The sequence below is a fragment of the Erpetoichthys calabaricus genome, chromosome 2, assembly GCF_900747795.2.
Source record: "Erpetoichthys calabaricus chromosome 2, fErpCal1.3, whole genome shotgun sequence".
NCBI classification, from domain to species: domain Eukaryota; kingdom Metazoa; phylum Chordata; class Cladistia; order Polypteriformes; family Polypteridae; genus Erpetoichthys; species Erpetoichthys calabaricus.
Genome location: NC_041395.2, coordinates 119,529,093 through 119,554,847, shown reverse-complemented (window position 1 = coordinate 119,554,847; position 25,755 = coordinate 119,529,093). Strand labels below are relative to the sequence as shown.

The 25,755-nt window shown below is 37.3% G+C and overlaps 1 protein-coding gene across 2 annotated transcripts in view; it reads right to left on the bottom strand.

Annotated features, from left to right (window-relative positions):
- The window catches only part of mfsd1 (major facilitator superfamily domain containing 1), a 46,421-nt gene that overhangs the window by 6,545 nt on the left and 14,121 nt on the right, over positions 1-25,755 (bottom strand). Inside the window, exons 9-16 of one of the 2 annotated variants that reach the window (XM_028794448.2) lie at positions 21,170-21,281; positions 16,151-16,207; positions 14,859-15,015; positions 12,811-12,908; positions 11,903-12,015; positions 11,685-11,732; positions 11,545-11,605; positions 5,433-5,544 (exon numbers count right to left, since the gene is read on the bottom strand). In XM_028794448.2, the coding sequence (XP_028650281.1) occupies positions 5,433-5,544; positions 11,545-11,605; positions 11,685-11,732; positions 11,903-12,015; positions 12,811-12,908; positions 14,859-15,015; positions 16,151-16,207; positions 21,170-21,281 (758 nt within the window). Of the gene's footprint in view, positions 1-5,432; positions 5,545-6,706; positions 9,219-11,544; positions 11,606-11,684; positions 11,733-11,902; positions 12,016-12,810; positions 12,909-14,858; positions 15,016-16,150; positions 16,208-21,169; positions 21,282-25,755 lie in introns of those variants that run through there. The other variant, XM_028794449.2, reaches the window with a different exon arrangement.

The following is a 25,755-nucleotide window of genomic DNA, read 5'->3' as shown; positions in this document are numbered from 1 at the left end:
AGTCTTTTACAGCGCTCTGGAGGAATTTTGGCCCACTCATCTTTGCAAAATTGTTGTAATTCAGCTTTATTTGAGGGTTTTCTAGCATGAACCGCCTTTTTAAGGTCATGTCATAGCATCTCAATTGGATTCAGGTCAGGACTTTGACTAGGCCACTCCAAAGTCTTCATTTTGTTTTTCTTCAGCCATTCAGAGGTGGATTTGCTGGTGTGTTTTGGGTCATTGTCCTGTTGCAGCACCCAAGATCGCTTCAGCTTGAGTTGACGAACAGATGGCCGGACATTCTCCTTCAGGATTTTTTGGTAGACAGTAGAATTCATGGTTCCATCTATCACAGCAAGCCTTCCAGGTCCTGAAGCAGCAAAACAACCCCAGACCATCACACTACCACCACCATATTTTACTGTTGGTATGATGTTCTTTTTCTGAAATGCTGTGTTCCTTTTACGCCAGATGTAACGGGACATTGCCTTCCAAAAAGTTCAACTTTTGTCTCATCAGTCCACAAGGTATTTTCCCAAAAGTCTTGGCAATCATTGAGATGTTTCTTAGCAAAATTGAGACGAGCCCTAATGTTCTTTTTGCTTAACAGTGGTTTGCGTCTTGGAAATCTGCCATGCAGGCCATTTTTGCCCAGTCTCTTTCTTATGGTGGAGTCGTGAACACTGACCTTAATTGAGGCAAGTGAGGCCTGCAGTTCTTTAGACGTTGTCCTGGGGTCTTTTGTGACCTCTCGGATGAGTCGTCTCTGCGCTCTTGGGGTAATTTTGGTCGGCCGGCCACTCCTGGGAAGGTTCACCACTGTTCCATGTTTTTGCCATTTGTGGATAATGGCTCTCACTGTGGTTCGCTGGAGTCCCAAAGCTTTAGAAATGGCTTTATAACCTTTACCAGACTGATAGATCTCAATTACTTCTGTTCTCATTTGTTCCTGAATTTCTTTGGATCTTGGCATGATGTCTAGCTTTTGAGGTGCTTTTGGTCTACTTCTCTGTGTCAGGCAGCTCCTATTTAAGTGATTTCTTGATTGAAACAGGTGTGGCAGTAATCAGGCCTGGGGGTGGCTACGGAAATTGAACTCAGGTGTGATACACCACAGTTAGGTTATTTTTTAACAAGGGGGCAATTACTTTTTCACACAGGGCCATGTAGGTTTGGATTTTTTTTCTCCCTGAATAATAAACACCATCATTTAAAAACTGCATTTTGTGTTTACTTGTGTTATATTTGACTAATGGTTAAATGTGTTTGATGATCAGAAACATTTTGTGTGACAAACATGCAAAAGAATAAGAAATCAGGAAGGGGGCAAATAGTTTTTCACACCACTGTATCTCAAGTAATAACGAATATGGCACAGACAAAAATATTTGAACCTTTAATCTAATAATTTGCTGCAGAACCTTTAGAGGCAGTAATTGCAAACACGTGATTCCTGTAGCTCTAAATCAGACTACTGCACCCATCAACAAGTAGTTTGGCCCACTCTTCCTGAGCAAACAGCTCCAGCTGTGTCAGGTTTGAAAGGTTGCCTTCTCCAGATTGGCAAAAGAACTGAAAAATGCATTCTCAGGTGCATTTAGCTGTATTTTGGGTCATTATCCTGCTGGAAGACCCACAACCCAGCCACAGGGGATGTACAAACCAGTGTGTTTCTTTGTGCCAGTCCCAAGCCCAGAAAAATGGGGAGGGTTATGTCAGGAAGGGCATCCGGTGTAAAATTTTGCCAAATCAATATGCGGACAACAATACAAATTTCCATACCGGATCGGTCGAGCCCCGGGTTAACAACGACCGCCATAAGTACTGTTAGTCAACAGGGTGCTGGCGGAAATTGGGCTACTGCTGGTCGGAGAAGAAGAGGGGTGGGGGGGGGGGGGGGGAGAGAGAGACGTGTCTGGAGGCAGAAGGAGAGGAGGAAGGTAAAGAGTGGAACGGAGGGTAGGAACTTTGAATGTTGCCAGTATGACTGGTAAGGGGAGAGAGTTAGCAGATATAATGGAGAGAAGGAAGGCTGATATATTGTGCGTGCAAGAGACTAAATGGAAGGGGAGTAAGGCCAGGTGGATCAGAGGTGGATTCAAATTGTTCTATCATGGTGTGGATAGGAGGAGAAATGGAGTAGGGGTCATTCTGAAGGAACAGTATGTCAAGAGTGTTTTGGAAGTGAAGAGAGTCAGGCAGAGTAATGATTATGAAGCTGGAAACTGAAGGTGTGATGATGAATGTTGTTAGTGCATATGCCCCACAAGTTGGGTGTGCAATGGATGAGAAAGAAGATTTTTGGAGTGAGTTGGATGAAGTGATGAACAGTGTACCCAAGGGACAAAGTGGTGATTGGAGCAGATTACAATGGACATGTTGGTGAAGGGAACAGAGGAGACGAGAAGGTGATGGATAGGTATGGTGTCAAGGAGAGGAATGAAGAAGGTCAGAGGATAGTGGATTTTGCCAAAAGGATGGACATGACTGTGGTGAACACGTATTTTAAGAAGAGGGAGGAACATAGGGTTACATGCAAGAGTGGAGGAAGATGCACACAGGTAGATTACATCCTATGCAGAAGAGTCAATCTGAAGGAGATTGAAGACTGGAAAGTGGTGGCAGGGGAATGTGTAGTTAAGCAGCATAGGATGGTGGTCTGTAGGATGACGTTGGAGATCATCTGTAGGATGACGTTGGAGATCAAGAAGAGGAAGAGAATGAGGGCAGAGCTAAGGATCAAATGATGGAATTTGAAAAAGGAAGACTCCAAGGTTGAGTTTAGGGAGAAGGTGAGACAGGCACTGGGTGGTAGTGAAGAATTACCAGACAGTTGGGAAACTACAGCAGATATACTAAGAGTGACAGCAAGAAGGATGCTTGGCATGACATTCTGACAGAGGAATAAGGAAAAGGAAACCTGGTGGTGGAATGGGGATTTACAGGAGAGTATACAGAGGAAGAGGATGGCAAAGAAGAAGTGGGATAGTCAGATAGATGCAGAAAGTAGACAAGAGTACAAGGAGATAAGGCGCAAGGTGAAGAGAGAGGTGGCAAAGGCTAAAGAAAAGGAGCATGATGAGTTGTATTAGAGGTTGGACACTAAGAAGGGAGAAAAGGACCTGTACTGATTGGCTAGACAGAGGGACCGAGCTGGGAAAGATGTGCAGCAGGTTAGGGTTATAAAGGATAAAGATGGAAACGTACTCACAAGCGAGGAGAGTGTGTTGAGCAGATGGAAAGAGTACTTTGAGAGGCTTATGAATGAAGAGAATGAGAGAGAGAGAAGAGGTTGGATGATGTGGAGATAGTGAATCAGGATGTGCAATGGATTACCAAGGAGGAAGTAAGGACAGCTATGAAGAGGATGAAGAATGGAAAAGCCGTTGGTCCAGATGACATACGTGTGGAAGCATGGAGGTGTTTAGGAGAGACAGTAGTGGAGTTTTTAACCAGATGGTTTAATGGAATCTTGAAAAGTGAGAGGATGCCTGAGGAGTGGAGAAGACGTGTACTGGTGCCGATATTTAAGAATAAGGGGGATGTGCAGGACTGAAGGTCAGTAGGAACAAGACAGAATACATGTGTGTAAATGAGAGGGAGGTCAGTGGAATGGTGAGGATGCAGGGAGTAGATTTGGCGAAGGTGGATGAGTTTAAATACTTAAGATCAACAGTACAGAGTAATGGGGATTGTGGAAGAGAGGTGAAAAAGAGTGCAGGCAGGGTGGAATGGGTAGAGAAGAGTGTCAGGAATGATTTGTGACAGATGGATATCAGCAAGAGTGAAAGGTAAGGTCTCCAGCTATGTTATATGGGTTGGAGACTGGGGCACTGACCAGAAAGCAGGAGACAGAACTGGAGGTGGTAGAGTTAAATATGCTAAGATATGCATTGGGTGTGACAAGGATGGATAGGATTAGAAATGAGTACATTAGAGGGTCGGCTCAAGTTGGACGGTTGGGAGACAAAGTCAGAAGCGAGATTGCGTTGGTTTGGACATGTGCAGAGGAGAGATGCTGAGTATATTAGGAGAAGGATGCTAAGGATAGAGCTACCAGGCAAGAGGAAAAGAGGACGGCCTAAGAGAAGGTTTATGGATGTGGTGAGAGAGGACATGCAGGTGATGGGTGTAACAGAACAAGATGCAGAGGACAGAAAGATATGGAAGAAGATGATCCGTTGTGGCGACCCGTAACAGGAGCAGCCAAAAGAAGAAGATCCTGTTGGAGGACCCATGACCTGCAACTGAGACAGTTTTGGGACACTGGGCAGTACATTTTGCTCCAGAATGTCTTGATAGTTTTGAGATTTCATGGTTTTCTGCAAGGACTCAAAGTACCCCGTGCCAGACACAGAAAAAAACAGCCCCAAAATTTAACCAAACCTCCTCCACGTTTCTTTGTAGGTTCTGGTGGTCTTTTCTTTCAAAGCTTCAGTTTTTTATCTGTGGATAATGCAACTTGCCATGAAGCTCCAGTTTTGTCTCATCTGTCTAAAGGACTTTCTCCCAGAATCATTGTGGCTTGTCAATATGCACGTTACCAAATTCCTGTCTGGCTTTTTATGTTTTTCTTTCAAAAGTGTAGTCCTTCTGTGTCTTCTTCCATTGATCCCACTGACAGATGGTGCAACCAGCCTCCGATGGACTTTGACCTTTGAAATTAGCTTGTATCTCTTTGGAAGTTGTCCTTGGCTTTTTATCCACCATTCTCACTATCCTTTTGCCCATTTTGGGTTTGATTTTCCTTTTGTGACCGTGTCCAGGGAGGTTGGCTACAGTCCCATGGACATTAAACTTTTTAATTCATTTGCAACAGTTTGCTTTCTCTGGTTCATATTTAGAGTTGTACACATGATGATAACCAAACAACAGAGTGGATGCTTTTCTCCATTTAAATAGGCTGGATGACTGATTGCACAATTGAAGATGTGTGATACTAATTAAAGAAAACATCTATTTTGAAAAATCACTTTATTCAAATTACTTATGCTCTTTTCTACGGTTATCACCAAATGTGTCCAGGCCATTCTTGAATATTTTTATAGAAAATGCATACTTTTAACTCTTTCACATTTGTTTTGCTTTACTTGATCGAAGGCATGCGGGTACACAAGGGACAATTGCTTTTCACTTAATCACTTATGAGCAGGGCATACAGCATTCCTTTAATGAGCTGGAATGGTACCAACAAATCTGCCGCATATGTGAACTGAGCAACCAAAGTACATACACACAATATATATTTCAAGTTCTCTAAATTATTCCCTCCTGGCTTTTCTGATTCAATTTCCATTATGATTTTATTTCTATAGATGCTCAACTGCTTTTAGAAGCACATTATTTCAACTATACCTTAAATAGTGACCTGATTTTTGAAGTATTGTATGAACTAAATGGTTTTTGATCTTGCTCATTTGATTGAAATGTAACAAAGGGTAAAAGTTTACCTGAGCTCCTAGCCTGGAAAGGTAGCGATTTCTTAAACCAAATGCTGACATTGGCCTCAGCCTTGCCAGCTCTTCAGCTCTTTGTTGCAGGAGACGCTGTCTTTTCTCATCTCTTATAGGGTTTAACAAAAAAAGAAGAGACATCAATCAATGAATTGGGACCAAACATAAATCAGTCAACATTTTGACATAAACCTTGGTTAGCACAGTAAGACAGGAAAGTTATTAAAGTACTGCAGTGTAAGAATCTGTACATTTGTTGCAAACAAGAAACTGAATGATTTATAAATGCCATGTTAATTAAACAGAATTATAAACAAAAGCTGAAAAAAATTATGCAATAGCTTTAGGCAGAAAACTGAAAAAAAATTAAAATCTAGACTGCATCAAACAAAGATCTAAATTATTTTTATAACATTTACTTATACAGATCCAACCCTGTCATTGGCAGCAATGCTAAAAAAACTTACCAATGTAGTGTAAGATATGAGATGTACTGTACCTGTCCCTAATGAAATTTAGATATTTATATCTAAAAAAAATCTGATGCACATAAAGTACAAGCTGCACAGCCAAAGCAAAAAGTAAATTGGTAAAGTAAAACTGACAAAATTTATTCTAGACTCTTAGCTATATAAATTAATAATCTTAAATAAACCCAGAAAACCTACAAAATAATTCCAAATAGATTCACCATCTTACAATTTCTAGAGTCTTTACATACAAAGTTTTTAAGTACACCAATATTTTGTAAAAGCCAACGTGTTTTAAAGTCTCCATAGGTCTCCTTGAAAAAAGTAGCATTTGAAGCAAGTCTCTTTCTTATCGGGTAGAGCAGCAATCTTGCAAGACTTTCAGCAATGATTAAAAACACAAAAAGCAGTTCAAGCATCTAGAAAGGCCATTCCAACAGAAAGCAACATGGTCTCTGTCCTTTAAAAGAATTAAGAGAAGTCCTACAAAGAAATAGAAGGCTCTTTCCAAAGATCCAGAGGATTTGATAAAATCATATATAGAAAGTTGTTCAGAAGAGAAGAGATGAATGAAGGAAAAACTAAGTGGTTGATGACTCCACTGTGTGCTACACCAGGTTACAATTAACTAGTAAGAAGAAATACAAAGAGGATGAAACTTCCATTACAGATGGACTCAGACCTAAAAGCAGCAGAAAGCTTGCAAATAATTAAAATGGAACAAACCTGATGGGTCTTCTTCGTAACACAGCAAGAACACTGAATTGTGTAATAATTAAAACAATGGATTGAACATATAGCTTTTACTTTATTTTCAATTTTATTTTCTACAAGATAACAATATTATAGCAGAATGAAGTGAAACTGTAGTAAAAATATAAACCTAAAGTGCTTGACATTATTAGACGGAGAGTGTTGCAGTTTATTTCAGGAAACAAAAACAACCACTTGAATTTACTGGACCGCCCAGCAGTCAGAAAAGTGCTAGTTTCAGTGCTTTGTCTACACTGGAGAGAACGCTCTCCATTTTTAAATATAGTAAGGTCTCAAAGTAAGCAAAACAACATTATGTGACACGACTTGAATGGCAATGATTTGCAATAAACTACAACCATCCAAAACACACACTAACCACTGTCCTCCCCCTGTATCACACTACATTGTTACAAAGAGCCTCTTCATAAATGCCTAAGCTTTTCTTAATTGATCAATTGTGGTGGGCCCCAACCTATACCAGCATCAATAGTCACAAGACTCCAGACATAGGGCTTCCCCGAAACACAAACAACAGCTTTACAAAAGCTCAGATATACTAAGAGTTATTTAAAACTCACTTTCATGTTACCAACAACAATGAACATAAATTATGTGCATGCACCAGCTCTTCTGGATGTTGGTGGGTCACATTAAGTCTGTCAGTTTTACAGCCAACTTGTTATGCATGCGGCTCAACTTCTCATATTATAGGGAGCATCATGGCTCCAAAAAATATATTGTGGTGGAAAAATTGAGAGGGCCTTTATCTGAATGTTAAAAATGAAGCGACACAAAGTGTATTTAAGCAGCATTATTAAACAGTATTTAAATTAACAAAAAGTGCCTTATCACAGTTTGATTTAATGACCAATGCCATTAAAAATATATAACCTTAACTGGGAAGTAGGGAACACTTTTTTTTTTTTTAAACTTATAAATGAATAAAATTTAAGTGATACATTACAAATATTCCTCTTATAAAGACTCGCTCTACATCAGGGGTGTTGAACTCCAGGCCTGGAGGGCCGCAGTGGCTACAGGTTTTCATTCTAACCCTTTTCCTGATCAGTGAGCAGTTTTCACTGCCAATTAATTCCTTTTCCCTTCATTTCAATAGGCCCTGTTTTTAAGGATTCAGTCCTTTGAATTGATTTGTTTCTTCATTAAATGGCAGCCAAACAGAAATGAGATGTGAAACGAGCCAACAGATGACCAGCTAAACTGGGATTTCAAACTCCAACCAATTTCACTCCAAACAGTCTCTTAATGAGAAGCTGATTCTTGATGTTAATTAAGCCCGTTATTTAATTCAATGGCTTGTTGCTGCTCTCATTCTGCCACAGCAGATATTTCCAAATTTGTTGATTTTTTTGTTTTTTCTAAGAACACTGTCAAAATGTTTTGGTGACCTGAGAGATCAACCTTACTGAGACCTTCACTTTTCTTTATTTTCAGATATTGTGTGATGGGTACAGGTGAGCTGGTCATATGGTGGCTTGTTTGTCTCATTATTGTTTGGCTACTAATTAAGGAAAAAGAGACAACTAAGGGGCCTGCGTCAAGTTAATTAAAACTAAAGCAAAAGAAGTTAATTAGGAGTAAAAACGTCTCACTAATGAAGAAGATGCTTAGAATGAAAGCATGCAGCCACTGCGGCCCTTGAGGACCGGAGTTCGACACCTGTGCTCTACATAGTGGGTTGGGTTGGGTGACCCTGCATAACCTTAATTTATAAATTTTATTAAACACTGCAGATAAACATCAAACTAAGAAAATACCTAAATGAAAGACCTACTGAATAAAGCACAAGTGTTTTTTTATTCACAATACTTTCCCCAAGGTCCTGCAGAAGATAATGGAATTTCAGAATGGAATAAAAAAAGGAGGTAAAAAGTTGCCTTGTTAATTTTCAAAATGTAATGAAGCAGTATAATGAGAATATAAATCTGGAGTTACAAATAAGATTTTAACTGATGGTTTCAGGACTTTTTTGTTAAGTCAATGAAATGTAAAGTTACATCTTGGTATTCAAGCTTTATAGCAGGTACACATAAACTAAGACAGCATACTTTGAGACCTTACTCAGTTTGGAGAGACCTATCAGTTAATTTGCCATTCTACAGTACAGCACCACTTCACTTCTTAACAATGATTCTACTCCGTTTCAAATATAAAATTAACTGAATATCATATTTAAAAAAAAAAATTAAATTAAAAAAGAGCATTTGTTGCCAATAAACACTTAAAAATTCCCTATTTCAGAAATGTGACTGTATAGTAACTGAAACAAAAGACTTCCAGCAGCATTTGCAAATGAATTGACTTATACTTCAGGTATATAAATCCTAAATTAAAAGAGCAGCTGTATCTAATGTAAATGGATGGTCTAATCCATCTGACATAAAATAAAGAACTGTATTGAAGGAAAGTCAGTAAAATGAGCTGATCACCACTGCCCAAGGTGAAAGAATTAAAGAAACGTAAAGTTCTTCTGGATGATGTTTGGTGCCCACTGGGTGTCTACTTCAGGTGGACTCATGCTATGCAAGATCTTCATCTGCAAGACACCGAGGTGAAAATTATTCTGACAAATTAATAAGGAGGCATGCATTTGACACACAGTCTCAAGACACCAGTGATTGTGCCATGCTAGAGTTCTCAACCCTGGGAAAAGAACATCTGTGAAACCCATTAAAATATACATAATTCTTGAATGTCTTTACTGTAGAGATCATGTCTCTCAAAGCAAAAACAAATTTTTTAATCTGAGCTTCAAAAATGTTAAACTTTAGACCGAATATCTGCCTAAAGCATATATGTACCGCATCATCAGAAAAATGAAGGAAAAAAAATGAAAAACACTTTTGGCTTGGCTGAAAACCAGGGTGGAGAAATCCTGGTCTCTCATGCATTTGTAAGTATGACCCATGCATTTATTTTCAAAAATCAAATAACATTATTAAGGGAAGTAAACACTAGAATCTTAGAGGAACATAAGGAACAACAACAAACAACCTATGACACAAAGGAGAGAAATGAGCCTACAACACTGGGGAGTGAAATTACAGATTAACAGTTGAGACAAATGTTTTAATTTACAAGGACAACATGGTGAAAGTTATACTACTTTAACAACTGGCACTGCATCTTGTAAAACGTCAACATTCTGACTCATAAGCTTTCACCACACAATTAAATTACCATAATCTCTCTAATGAACACTATTGTCACACACATACAACAGAGGAAAGGTAAATATTTATTTTATAGAACTAGCAACCTTCTTGGTCTTATAGTTCACATTCATAAAAAATGCCAAATGCAGAAAGCAAGGTCTGTACTTGGCCCATGTCAAGTTTGCTACACCACTAATGAGATTATGATCCTTTCCAACGGTCCAGGATAAGATAAATATTTTTCCTACACATATATAGAGATAAACTAAAGTACTGTGGTTCTCAAAAAAAAAAAAAAAAAAGTTTAATGTATGTGTCATGAAATTTAGAAAAGGGTTTAAAAGGTAAATGCCTGAAATCACATTGTGGCCTCTTCCCACTTATAAGGTCCACTAGGCAGGATTACTTTGTTTAAATAAAAGCAATGGCAAAACATTTGACAGCTTTAGTTTCCCATTACCCTTGGAACTATAAACAAAATTAATTTATGCAGAAGATCACGAAATACATTTAAGAGATATCCACACATCAATAGCAGCATGCTGGCACTACAATTAGTTTTGATATTGCAGGGTGCCAATGGTCTTTAATGCCATTTTCAGCAACTGTATTTAAAGGAAATAACTGATTACCGACATTTTACAGCTCCCTCAGTATCAACAAATTAAAAAGACTCATCTATAATGAGGAAAAAAATGTAACTTAAAATTTTTTCTTTGTCTCACCTATATACCAAAAAAAAAAAAAAAATAATAATAATAATATCAGACAAGCAGCAATGCTTACATGGAAACTAGAACACAGCTGTGCATACAAATCTTGTGTGTGGCTCTCAGGGGCCTATGATCACCTTAAGCAACACACCTCTTTATTAGACCATAACCAGCATGAACAACAGGTGGTGCCTTCTTGATCCTGAATGCAAATAATGCCAAACAGGCCAAGGTAGATAAAAATGAAAAGGTTTCATTAAAACACAAAGAACAAAAGGATGCCGAGAAACTAGATGCCAATATAAACACAAAAAGGAACAGCAGCAAAGATTAAAGCTTCACTGGGTCTACCTAGATAAAGATTACCCTATCTCCCTAGTAATATGACCAATCTACTTTCCTACTGTGCTCTCCTGCTTTGCACCTACTGTCCCTTCTCATTCTTTTGACCTCTCATTCCTCATTCAGGTGAGTTCTTGTCATAACCTGACCTTCTGACTCCAAGCGCATCTGTCTTCTTATAGATGGGCTTACAGTCAAACTGCTGTCTTGGATTACTCAATTTGCTTGCAATTGCAGACCCTACTAGGATCTACATTTACAAGAACAACATTCTGTTATGCACACACAAATGACCATGTAAAGGAAGCTGTTACTGCTCTTGGCATGGCTTAGTAAAAAGAAGCTTGCCATAGGACTTTTTTGCTTAAACATCAGGTCAAATCGAGCTTTAACAGCAATACAAAAGTTGTGCAGCATGTTCAATGCTAAAAAGTCATCAATAAAGACATAAAATTATGAAACAATGTAATTGGTGTATTAACTACATATTTCTGGCTTGGTAGATAAAATACTTCTAACCATCTCAGTTTGGTTTGCTTGCTTAGAAATTAGCTATAAAATGATCTCTCTCTTAAAGCTTTCAGCTTATGGAAAAGGTACCAAATAAAAGGGCCACTATTCACTATAAAACAAATAAGAAAACACAACTTACTCAGCTTCAGAAATTTTCTGGCGTTTTAGTCTTTGTTTGGCTGATAAGTTAAGTTCACCTCCTAAAAATAAAATATAACCTTTATATTTTTTGTTTTCAGTGTTGATTTGATGTTTTGAACAAAAGGTGCTTTTTCATACCTCTCAGAAGATCCACAAAATACAACATTACCACAGCAATTAACGCCACTGTAATAAAATAAGGAAGAACAAATCTCATAAAAAGACACTTTCCAAAATGTGCAAAAAACTGGCTTTAAAATATAAAATTATAAATTTAAAAGTCATGCTACTCTCTTGACAGTTTAATGAAAATTTCAAACAGTGTCAACACTAAAATATTAATTAAAGTAACTTACAACAAACACAAGAGGTGAAGAAAACTTCAAGGAATAAGTAACCACGGTTATCCAATATTGAGCCAGCAGCTATAGAGATGACAGCAAGTCCCAGATTCTGGATAGACTGCATACTAAGAATAAGGGATAGTAAAGCAGTTAAAAATAAAACTTTGAAAATATGAAATGCACTGTATATACTTTTATAGCATCTTAGGGGCATGTCCCTAACAATAATTTGATGTTTTGATTTTTTTCTTAAACTAACAAAATAAACCTACATCTTTCAAAATAATGTTTATGTTTCTTTTAACTATATCTTAGAGATGTGATTTGATTACATTTTGTATCAAATGACATGCAAGTGTCTTTAAAATGTTATTGCATACTTCAAAACATTATGAGAGGTCTCATCACAGTGTACAAACTTGTATTATTACAATACAATATTACAACAATAAAAATATTTCCAAAGGGGTACTAACACAGTAAAACAGAAAGCAGACCTTAGAAAAATGATTAAAAAAACTAAAAGGAAAAAATAAAAAAAGTGAAAAGACTAAAAGAAGCTTCATAACTGGCTACACTACACTGCAAGTTGGATTAGCAGTTTAATTATCCTTGCATCTTACTGTTACCTCCGGTTTTAAATATATTATATATTGTACATTTTTTTCTTCCAACCAACTGCATTTCATATCAACCGAACTGTCACAGACAGTGTTCATGAGTAATGTTACCATGGAGACCAGAACACTTCAATAACTCTTCGTTACAGTACAGATTTAGATGTTTACTTTCTTTGAGCTCAAGAAATTAATGGCTACTTCTGAATGCAAATATTTAAAATTGCCCTTGAATTCTTTGAAAGATATTTAGAGGTAAAGTTCAAGGCCCTGTGTGAAATACAAACTGACCAAATTACTTACAAACCATATGCAGTTCCCAGCTGATGCTCTGGAACTACAAAAGCCACCATTGGCCACAATGCACAAGCAAGAAGTGAGTAAGAAATTCCCAGCAAACTCTGCGGAAATAAATTAAAGAACATTTGCTGTGCATGTATATGCATTTGTTACCACTGGCCATCATTTGCTTTTAACTTATTACCAAAAAAGACAGACTGCCAGGTCAACATACAGAAACACTTCAGAATTATACATTTTTCTACATACTGAATTCTAAATTCCCACATAAATACATATTTATCTATAAAATATTTCTAGATAGGTATTTTGCTGCCTTTATAGTAAGCTTTTTTTTATTTTTATCTAAAGAAGAGATAAGTCAATGTCACAGGCACTAGCATGCTCATAAGAAATTGGACGATTTTTAATAATCCTTGAAAAACTAAAATCAATTTTTCCAAACATAAAAGTTAAAAAGGGAGACATGCATCCATCCCTAAATGCCACACTCACATAGACAATAATACAGTGGGTCACTTTAGAGTCTCCAAGTAATCAAGACTGAAGTCACACTACATGACTTTTCCTAGGATTTTACATAACCTTAAGAAAATCAATGTAAGTTGTACACAACAACATTTATTTATATAGTATGTTTTCATATAAGTGATGTATCTCAAAGTGCTTTACAAGTTGAAGAAAGAAAAAAGAAAAATATAAAAAAATAAGATTAGGCAATACTAAGTAACAAAGAATAAAGTACGGTCCGATGGTGAGGAGGACAGAAAAAACAAAAACTCCAGAGGACTGGAGAGAACAAAAAAAAAAAAAAAAAAAAAAACAACAATCGCAGTCAACATCTATTACCATCCAGCAACTGTTTCAGAGCAGAAACATTCCTACAACCCACCATGACTTGCTATGATCAAAAAAAAAAAAAAAAAAAAATATCGAACTATCACAAGTTGTAATGGTAGCTCTGGAGTCTGCAATACTTAAAAGACAATGAGATTTCTACCAGAAATACATAATATATACTGCCCATAAACAGTGGAATAAAATGGTGACTGGAATGAAGAAGGAAAACACGTGTTTGAGTGTAGAAATGGAGGAGATCCTCACACGTTGAAGCCAAAAAAAGACTTTTGTTTGATGTTGTGTGTTTAATTCCATGCACTGCTCATCTTTTTATTCTGGTGTGTTCCATCTTGACTTGCAGCCCAAAATGAGGTGACATTGCTGTAGTTTTACTTCCCAGCCAAGAAAAAGCATGAATAAGTTATTCAATCAGTTAATACCTGCACTTCCAAGCCATTATGATTTGATACCTTCAGAGAAAGCAAAATTCTCCAACTGCAATGGTTAAATTTGACATCTAGACCTGCAGTGTGATGCTGGCTTAAGATGTATATATGCATTTAGGCTTTGTAAGGAAAACTGGAGTGTTAGGTGATGGGGGCAGACTCACAAACACATGGAGGTCATGCCAAATCCACCCAAAATGAGCAAAGGTTCAAAACTTGCCATCTGAAGCCACCCAAAAAGAAAATAAACCTTACTATACATGTATAAATTAAAGATAAATTGGTGTGGGGAGGGAGCAGTCATCCTCACTGATAGGTAAATTAAGTAATTTTTTATTCTATAAAAAGAATAAAGCTAATGTGTAACCACCTTGGAACCAAGCATACAGCAAATGGCACCCAAGTTCATTACAAATAACATTTAAATAAACTTACACATTACCACTTATTCACAAGACCTAAATTGTAGTCAGCAATTGATCTATCGTGAATATAAATGAGAGTACAAAACCCAAACAGTGTCCTGCTAAGAACTGGAAAACTGGAGCCTGGAACTATAAAGCAGTAGCAACTTCAATTTTATTCTGAATTCGCTCTTTAAATCAAATCACAAAAACAAAAAAAGATGAATAATTTAGGTCAGTCAATTATATAAAGTGTTTAAATTTAAACTGACAAAACATACTTAAACAGGATAATGAAAGGAGGAGTTAGTAACAGAAGAAAGTTAAATAAAAAACAATTACTTAAAAATAAACAAATTACCATTGCAATCCACGGATTCCAGAAAGTAAAAGCCAGCATCACATGAGCTGCTAGAGTTGTAACAACAGCACATAACACCCAGATCACATTTTTTCCAATTTTATCCACCATAAATCCAAGAACAGGTGATGCTGGAGCAGAAATTATATACACAATGCTAAAATGAACAAGAGGAATTAAGTAAACATCAGCATGTATAAGTCAAATACTAATAAATTAATATTAGCAGGCTAAATCCTAGAGCAAATATTAGCTTGTGAAAATTATTCATTCAGCACAGAACAAAAGGTTGGCAGAAAAAGGTCATAAGATCCTGAAAAGGCTAGGCAAATGACAGATGGCAAAATATTACTGATATAAATAATCTGTTTAGTGACTACCTTTACAAACATAAATCTGTATTATAGAAATTAGAACAATATATGAAGATGGGTGAAACAAAAGTCAAATCAATCTTAAATGTACTATCCATTAGGTTTTTATTTAGCATGTTTACAGTACATGTGCTTCAATAACCCGATAATTTCCAGAAACCTGATTTCTAAAATGCTATGCAAATCCTTATTCTGATTAGAGGAATTAGGTGATGATCTAAAAAATTTAAGACATTGAAATCAAAATGTTTACTGGAAACAAAGCAAGGCCATGGGAAGATTGGAACAGGGTGCTGGTTTGACAGGGGGCAAACAAAACATGCAAGTGAGAGTTAAGACTATGCAGCAGCAGCAGCATACAAAGGTAAAGATGTTCAGAGGAACTTTCTTTAGTCCAACTCTTAGGTGTTTTTTTTTTTTTTTTTTTTTTTTTTTTTTTTTTAACTGTGTTAGTGGCATGACAGATGCTGAATATGGCAATTGATTAAATGTAGATGCATATGCCAGAAATAATGAAGTGTTCATGAAATAATGCCAATAACTGTACTGAATACAACATGAGAATGATAAACCACAGTAGATGGTTTTGTTTTTTTTTTTTTTTTTTTTATTCCCCAAGTATACAAGATTAAAATGATTAGGGGTTTAAGTGTAATTTTTATGGTAGAGAAATGTGATGGGAGCAGAAGAAACGAGACTAAAAATGATATGGAAAGATATGGTGGAATTTTGCATATGAGTAACATTTTGCCACTGTTATAGATGTTCAGGACCTCAAACAATGTATCTGGTAGACCAGCTAACCTGATTAAAAACAAGTCCTTGCTAACTCATAACTTCTTAAATGCTTTAACTGTAACACTGCAATTATAATAAAGTACAAGTAATAAAAATGTAGACGCTATAAAATCATTTTACCTGTTAATTGCACGTGCCTGAGCTGGAGAAAAGTTGAATTTTTCAATGAAAAAAACCCTAAAGACAAAAACAAATTATGTGTGCATCACGATGGTGAATTACTTGGTGATCTTTATTAAAGAACAAATATTAATTTCTAGGGGTGTCACGATACCTGAATTTTCGTATTTGATACCAATACCAGTGAAATTCCATAATTCCTATTTTATACTACAGCAAAAACAGAAATCCCATTCAATGTCTTTTAAAAGAACATCCATTATTCAAGTGAATAATATATTGTGCCTTTTTCTGTATTAAAACATAAAATATACACATTCTAACAGTAACTTCTTTATAAAAACTGGCATTATCTATCAGGCAGTTATCCAACTTTCATTTAAATAAACTAGTATTGACATTTATAAATATCAAAATACAATGCACAGCTTGAATATTATTGTGTGATGGACATGGGGATTCCCCCAGTGCAACAACAGTTGGGAGAAATTTTATAATCTTGGAGGGATTTCAGCTCAGGGTTTAAAAAGAATGTTACATTAACAGACACATAATTAATCTTAACATCTGCACATGCAAAATTTATTCTCTGCATTCTCTTACCAGTAACTAAAAATACTTCTTAAAATCAATACTAAAATTAGAAATTCAAACACTGTCATATCTCTAAGGTTTAATTAATGCAGAATATTTTAATAAAATAAAAAACTCTTCAAAGTTTTTTTTCTTTTTTAAAAAACAGCATGGTTTTAAATTTTTTTTTTGTCAGAAAACCCCTCTGTTAAGTTTGTAACATTTTCCTAAGGCAAGCTGGTAACAGTTCCAGCTGATTTACCTTTTTAATTGTTCTCCCGACTGTACATATGAGCATTTTCAGCAGTAATTCTTTTATAGCTGTTCCCTGACTTATGAAGGTCAACACACTTTTCTCTCATTTGAACTGTGTGCTCCTTTTCTTTCCCAAGTTGATGAATGAATGAGAATTTGGTCTCTGTACCACCTCATATTTATACCATAGTAACACATGAAGCCATGTACTGTATTACTGCCTGAAAGTTTCACCACAATCTCATCAGCTTAAAAAAGTGAGATATAAATGGAAATAATGCTTCAGTTACACTTTGTTTATAAGAATTTCTGGGGGTGGCAATAACAGTGGCAATTTCTTGATTAGAAATTATTTCAACTCAATGTAGGGCTTGTCTCATTTTTTTCCATTGCAAAAGTAAGGTAATTCATCAAAAGCTGATTTTTCTTTACTCCTTTTTGACTCATCTTGACCAGGGCTACCAGGGTTGGACTCCTTCAAGAACTGAATTGAGAATGCATGATAAATTCCAATTCAACTCCTAGAACTGGAATTAGAACTGCATGTAGCTGGAGGGAAATGGAACTGAACTGGAATGTCAATAAACAGAACCAAATTCAAATAAAATCCATGAAATCCCACTTTAAGATAATTTGACTTGATTTGCTAAATACTGTAGTCTATAGTACATTAAATATTATGAATCATATACATCACAAACATAAAAGAAATGAGTAATGCATGTTTTATACATTATGCATGTTAATTTCACTGATCAGTGCTATAAATTAAAAGTAAAATATGAAATTTTACTTCTATAAATAAAAAGTAAAATATGAAATTTTACTTTTCATTTGCATGTGTCACTCTGCAAATCACAGTAACATCCCTAACATTTTCTTAAGTTAGGTTAAAACTATGCTTCCCAGAATTCCATGCAAGGTGAAGGTTCACAACCTATGAGTACAAATGAAAGCCAAATAGGGCCTATGTTAAAGGTGAAAGATTGGGAGATTTTCTGTGAGTTTGATTGGAAAGATTTTGATAGACTTTGGATTGTTTTATGTGTATGATTTTGGAATGTGTTAAGAATCTGATTTGTGTATGAACTCTGGATTGCATGAGTGGAGAAAGACAAAACAAAGACACTAACAAAGAAGGTCCTTTTATCCTATTCATCAAAAGTAGCAATTACAAAGATTGTGATTCACCACCAAAAAAAAAGAGAACAAAACATTTTGCATTTATGGACACCCAAGTCCCATCCAAATCTACCAGCATCAAAGGAGGAACCAAGCTACCCAAGCCTACTGTGCCATACTGAGGCACATACTGATCTGCTCCTGTACTGGAAGGACAACCAGAACCGGTTCCCCAGTTTGGCTCAAATTGCGCGTTAGCTATTTCTGCCTCATCTGCTCCCGTGGAACATGTTTTTAGTATTACTGTCGAGATATGTAGGACTGAAAGGTGAAGTCTTAGTGACAGCAAATTTCAGAAAATAATGATTATTCCATGCAATAAAAAGTGAATATATGTGAATGAAATACATGATTGAACATGACTCATTATTTTGTGGTTTAAGACAGATATCATGTGGTAGCATTTATCACATGGAACCGGTGAATCATCAAGGACAGGTCCCACCCTGACTCTGATCTGTTTGACCTGTTGCCCTCAGGGAGGCGCTACAGGTGCATCACAACAAGGACAAACAGACACAAGAACAGTTTTTTTCCCCAAAAGCCATAACCATTCTAAACTCACACATGCACTGACTACACAGTCTAACCCCCCAACCCCTGGACTTCCTTCTATCCATCAACTATGCAATATTCAATATCTAAAATGATATTGATAATAACTGCAATATCTGTATACTGTACAATGTCACTACTCTCAGGGTCCAACATCCACTACTCACTGCACATGATCATCATTATTGTGCAATATTTTTATATTATTATTTAAATAATGTGCAATAACCCAATAGTGCAATACAGTAATCCCTCCTCCATCGCGGGGGTTGCGTTCCAGAGCCACCCGCGAAATAAGAAAATCCGTGAAGTAGAAACCATATGTTTATATGGTTATTTTTATATTGTCATGCTTGGGTCACAGATTTGCACAGAAACACAGGAAGTTGTAGAGAGACAGGAACTTTATTCAAACACTGCAAACAAACATTTGTCTCTTTTTCAAAAGTTTAAACTGTGCTCCATGACAAGACAGAGATGACAGTTCCGTCTCACAATTAAAAGAATGCAAACATATTTTCCTCTTCAAAGGAGTGCCCGTCAGGAGCAGAGTCTGTCAGAAAGACAGAGAGTAAAGCAAACAGATCAATAGGGCTGTTTGCTTTTAAGTATGCGAAGCACCGCGGCACAAAGCTGTTGAAGGCGGCAGCTCACACCCCCTCCGTCAGGAGCAGAGAAATATATAGAGAGAGAGAAAAGCCAAGCAAAATGACACCTTTTATTGGCGAACTAGAAAGATTACATTATGCAAGCTTTCGAGGCAACTCAGGCCCCTTCTTCAGGCAAGATGTTCTTGCCTGAAGAAGGGGCCTGAGTTGCCTCGAAAGCTTGCATATTGTAATCTTTCTAGTTAGCCAATAAAAGGTGTCATTTTGCTTGGCTTTTCTCTACATTCATAATGGCTAACACGGTACAACACCCTAGTACTAGAGAGAGAGAGAGAGAGAGAGAGAGAGAGAGAGAGAACAACAATGTCAAAAATCAATACGTGCCCTTTGAGCTTTTAAGTATGCCAAGCACTGTGCAGCATGTCCTTCAGGAAGCAGCTGCACACAGAAGGTAGAAACGTCCCTATCGTCTAGGTGTGCGAACAGCCCCCCTGCTCACACCCCCCTACGTCAGCGCAAGAGAGAGAGAGAGAGAAAGTAAGTTAGGTAGCTTCTCAGCCATCTGCCAATAGCGTCCCTTGTATGAAATCAACTGGGCAAACCAACTGAGGAAGCATGTACCAGAAATTAAAAGACCCATTGTCCGCAGAAACCCGCGAAGCAGCGAAAAATCCGCGATGTATATTTAAATATGCTTACATATAAAATCCGCGATGGAGTGAAGCCGCGAAAGGCGAAGCGCGATATAGCGAGGGATCACTGTAGTTATTTATTCTTTCCTTGTGTATATAGCATCGCAGAACTTTTTTGCAACTTTTTACACCATTTGTTTATTTGTTTGTTGTGTTCTACATATATGTCTGCACTGGAGGAGCAGCTTTTAATCTCATTGTACATGTGTATAGTGACAATAAAGGCATTCTATTCTATTCTACACTGCTAAAGGCTGATTTAATTGAAAGAATATATATCTCCTAAATGGGCATACATTAGAACTTGTGTTAAAACTCTGCAAACACTATCTTCAATTGTTCATCACCATCAACAACTTGATAATTATACTGAACACAAGTGGTTTTCAACTGGTGCACCGTGGAAATAACAGTGTAGTGCCCCTGGGTCCTAACCTGAGACAGACATGCTCCTCAGTTGGTCAAGACTTGTCCAAGGAGGACAGGACAACAAGATATAAAAGTAGCTCCTTGATCGCAGTTTTGCGGACACAGCACTTTGAAAGCACTTTAGCAGCCCCACCCAAACCCCCCCACCCCCCGCGGGTGGAATTGAAGAGTCACATAGTTTGGGGGAGGAACGATCTCCTCAGTCCGTCAGTGGAGCAGGACATTGACAGCAGTCTGTCGCTGAAGCTGCTCTTCTGTCTGGAGATGACACTTTTTAGTGGATGCAGTGGATTCTCCATAATTGATAGGAGCCTTTTGAGCACCCGTTGCTCTGCCACGGATGTCAAACTGTCCAGCTCCATGCCAACACAAAGGATAAAACTAACTACACTCATTATATAAAGGGAACTCCACATTTAAAGGCTGAAAGATATACACAAAAATAGATCTACTCGGCCTCTATAATTTGATATGCACCTTTGAAATATTGCCTCAAGCAGAGACTCCTTTAAACCAGGATATAATATCAAAGATATAATATCTTTATAACAATCTGAGAAACCAAAACCAAATGCATCCCCTTTACTTTTCAAACCTGTGAATTGTTACATTTTGATGGTATATTTAGCCTAAATCAAACAATTAGTACCCGTGATACACCAAACAACAATATACAGGTAGTCCAAAACTACTGTTTGTTAATAACACTTATTTGCTTTACTTACTGGCCAAGACCGATGAATGGAAAAATTGCCACATAATACCCAACACAGACAATGAATATAAGCCAAAGGGATAAAGAAAAATCTTTAACATCTGTCAGCTTTATCACTTCACCTAGAAGGGAGAAAAAGGAAAACAGGCGTACATCAGCATTGCACAATTAAGTACACAGGGTACCAAGATATTTTTAAATATAAATTCCTTAAATTAGTATATCAAGAAAGCAAAGGACCAAGGTCAGATGAAGATAGCAACAAGCCCCTGGATGACATAATAAATTTAGTGCTGACACCAGGTTGTTTCATGCAGCATGGTAGTTTCCACGCTTTATGTTGGAGTACACAGACAGAGTATTAAAAATCCCCTTGGCAGATTGACACTATCGGTTCCACAAGCCATTGGCTGGGGGCGCTCACCCTTTGGGGATTTTGGTGCCTGGAAACAAAATGGTTTCCGCAAGCATTTTCCCCCTTGGTGATTTCTTAGGACAATTGATTTTGTTTTCCCCCAAGCAGATTTGGTCCCCCCCATTGTGATTTCGGCAAGTGGACACTAGAATATTTCCACCAACGATGCAGAAGTTGAAAAGGCCCCTTACCATCAGGAGCCTTGATGGAAAATCTATCCCTGAAAATAATGGATTTACATTAGTTTACAATTTACAAACAACATATTAAAACAAGAGATACCTTTTACCATTCCATTTTTCTTAATGGATTTAGAATTTTAATATAGTACAAGTCTAACCCTTTATTTTTATACAGTATGCAAATACTACAGAGTATACTCTGCTACTAGTAAACACCTGCACCTTGTAAAGGGCTCGATTTCCAAAATGAATAGCAGAAAACATTCCGCTATATAAGAGAAAAAATATTTTGTATAACACATTCTGATTTAGAAATAGGACTACAACAACAAGAATTTTTTGGATAGCAATATTTTCCTAGTAAAGGTCTGGCTCATACAAGGTCCTAAGTAAACAATTTTGGTCTGGAAGAAAGTACTCCAACAAATTACATACTACTTAATTCTTTGTATATTAACATGGATGAGTGCCAAGTCCAAAATTATGTTAAATATTGGAAAGCTTGTTCCATATTATTATGTAATTTCCACTAACCTGAACTAGCTGTCATCTCATCTCCTCATCCACTTTTCCTGGTAAGGGTCATGACGAGCACTTTCACAATGATCATTGTGAACTGTTCTTTGTCCGACCTTAAAGCCAAAACTTGTTTGCAGTGGCAGACACTACCAGGTAGTGCTGGGCAGTATACCGGTCCATACCGAAAACCGTTTTTTATTTTTGTTATGATATGAACTTTTCTTATACCGCAACACGGCCTAAATGACATTCGGAACGTGGCACAGCGGGCAACTGTTCAAGTGGGGACCTTTTTCACTGCTACACCGCTAATCACAGAGGTGTTGCGCGGGGACTCTTTTTCACTGCTACACTGCTAAAAAGTTAGTGTAGGTATTGTGTGGTGAAAATGGACAGAGAACATTCCGAAACCTGAAGCTGTAGCTGATGATAAAGTTGAACATGATGACACAGAAGAACTTTTGCCGAAAAAAAGGAGTCACGTCCGTTGCCTGGAGATACTTTGGTTTTAAAAGGTCGGATGTGGACCATTATGTTCAAATGTGTAAATACTGTTTCTATACTACTAGATAATACTGCAAGCCAACTTGTACTTGTTTTATTTGTTTTCAATACAGTGTAATGTACCTGGGTACTGTGTAATAGTGTGACGACATGTTGACTTTAATCTCGACGCTTAGGACAAGAATAAAGTTGACATGTTGACTTTATTCTCGTAATTTGTCATTAAAGTAGAACATCGTAAACTAAACTTCATCGTAAAATGAATATTTAATTTACTAGATTTTCTCAAACCCTGTCTTAAGTTATATAGCACATTAAATACTTTGTGTTAAGTGATCCCCGAGCCATGTTAAATCGGTACATGCTTCTTAAACTGACTTCCTCTTGTACTGAGGAGGCGCCGCAGCGATCGTCGCACAGAATACATTCACTTCGTGATACTCCTGCTCTCTGAACATTTAGAATGCTAAGATAAATACTTGATATCATTTTCATGATGAAATGCATTAAAGCATGTATTAATCATGTGAGGGCACGGTGGCGTGGAGGTTGCGCTGCTGCCTCGCAGCAAGGGTGTCTCGGGTGTACCCTGCCTTGAATTTGCATGTTTTTCTGGTGGGTTTACTCGGCGTGCTTCAGCTTCCTTTCAAAGTCATATAGGATGTGTGGTTTTGTTCTGCTATATTGACGCTGCTAGTGTATGTTTTGCTCGTATTCACCCAGCGATGTGCTGGCGACTCGTTCAGGATTTGCTCCGGCTTCACACACAATGCTTACTGGGATGGGCGCAACCCTGAATGGATGGCATAATTAAACATGTATAATGAAGATATTTTTAAAGTACTGAACACTCTGTGGGCTAAGTTTATAACTAGTTTAATTTTACAAAGATGTTTATCGTGTGGTGATTGGTTATGTGGAGAAAGAAAAAGGGAGGATAGGAACTGGGGTTTTGATACGTCAGACAGACAGCACGCGTGCAATAAAGAAAGCCCGCTCAGAAGAACATCCATTGAATTCTGTGTTCGTGTCTCCGACCACCAGATCACAAACCCAACATTTACACAATATTTAAGTTAAACCTTTGCGATACCCATTCATACATCCAGTTTTTTCGAGCCTCGTCATACCTGCCATAAAGTTCTCTACATTGAACGTACACCTGGGGACCCCTTACTGCGAGGGAGCAGCACTACCGCCTCACTACCGTGCATGTTTAATACCTGCTTTAATGCATTTCATCATGAAAATGATATAAAGTATTTATGTTAGCATTCTAAATTTTCAGAGAGCAGGAATATCATGAAGTGAACAGATTTTGTGCGGCGATTGCTGCCGGGGCCTCTTCTTAGTGCGGAGGAAGTCAGTTTAAGAAGCATAATGACTAACAACTGGGTCGGGAAACACTTAACACGAAGCATTTATTGTGCTACATTAACTTATGACGGGGTTTGAGAAAATCTAGTAAATGAAACATTGATTTTAGGATGAAGTTTAGTTTACGACATTCTACTTATAAACTGAGAATAAAGTGGAAATGTCGACTTTATTCTCGACATATAGTTTTTTTTTCTTCCTTGTGTCCGTGGTCCTAATACGACTCCGTAGGGCTATACCACAAATAGCATCATAAATGCAAGTTGCAGTTTTATTATTTATGTATATAGCTTAGCTTGAAGCAAGGTCCATATTAATGCAGTTTGCCTAAATGATGGTTCAGTTGGTAAAGATGTCATCACCAAGTTGCACTTGTTGTATTTTATTTTAATTTGGTGAATACTGTGTAATGCACCTGGGCTTGAAGTCTTGAATAGTACAACTATTAGTTATAATACTATTATTTATTTTATTGTTATTATTTATTAGTTTAAATATTATGCAGTTTAATGATGGTAACGCTGTTTAAAAAGTCACTTTAACATGTCAGTGGACAGAGAAGGTTAACATTAACAAAGTGTAGCTGGTTTACAAAAAATATTTACTATTTATTCCTTTTCTAAGACATGTTCAGTGCAATACAACTTTTGACAAGCACCTCTGGATATTTTACTAAGTCTAAATGCCTCTTTGGATGGTTGAAAATATGTTGTCAAAATTATAGTTTAAGTTGTTTGCAAAATTTGTTCAATAAAATGGTTCTACATTTTGACTGCATCTGTCATGCAATGCGATTCCTTCTCTTCATTAGTGCCACCCCCTTGAAAACTATCACTTTATGGGGCCATGCAAACCTGTATTAATACTTGTGTGCACATTAAAATGTTTTTTTTGTACAATGTACAATGCTCATGACAGTGGAATAGGTTATTCTTAGCCAGTCTACTGCAGTAATACGGGATAATTTCGAAAAATACTGTGATATAGAATTTTGGTCATACCACCCACCCCTACTGCCAGGAGTACAAAGCACCAGACCACCTAGCTCCGAGAATCAATAAGGTACACAAGCCCAAACACCAAGTCAAGGCAATGGTCCATGGTGGCGACTAGCTGCCATGAGCGCATTAAATTACCTTACATTACTGCTGTAAAAATAAATAGATCAGAATCAGAATCAGCTTTATTGGCCAAGTATATGTACACATACAAGGAATTAGACTCCGGTTTTACCTAGCATTGTCTCTGATGCTGTGAGATTGACTCAAGTGTTCATGAGAGTGATTGCCTGAGGGAAGAAACTGTTTGTACTGTATGTCTGGTAGTTTTAGCGTACAGTGCTCTGTAGTGCCTACCAGAGGGAAGTAGTTGAAAAAGGTTGTGACTAGGGTGTGATGGATCTGCAGTGATGTTTCCTGGCTCGAGATCTATAGAAGTCCTGAATGAAGGGCAGATCAGCACCAATGATTTTTTCTGCAGTCCTGACTGTCCGTTGTAGTCTGTTCCTGTCCTGTGGCTGAACCAAACCAGACTATGATAGATGAACAGAGAACAGACTGGATTACTGCAGAGTAAAATTGGATGAGCAGCTCCTGAGGC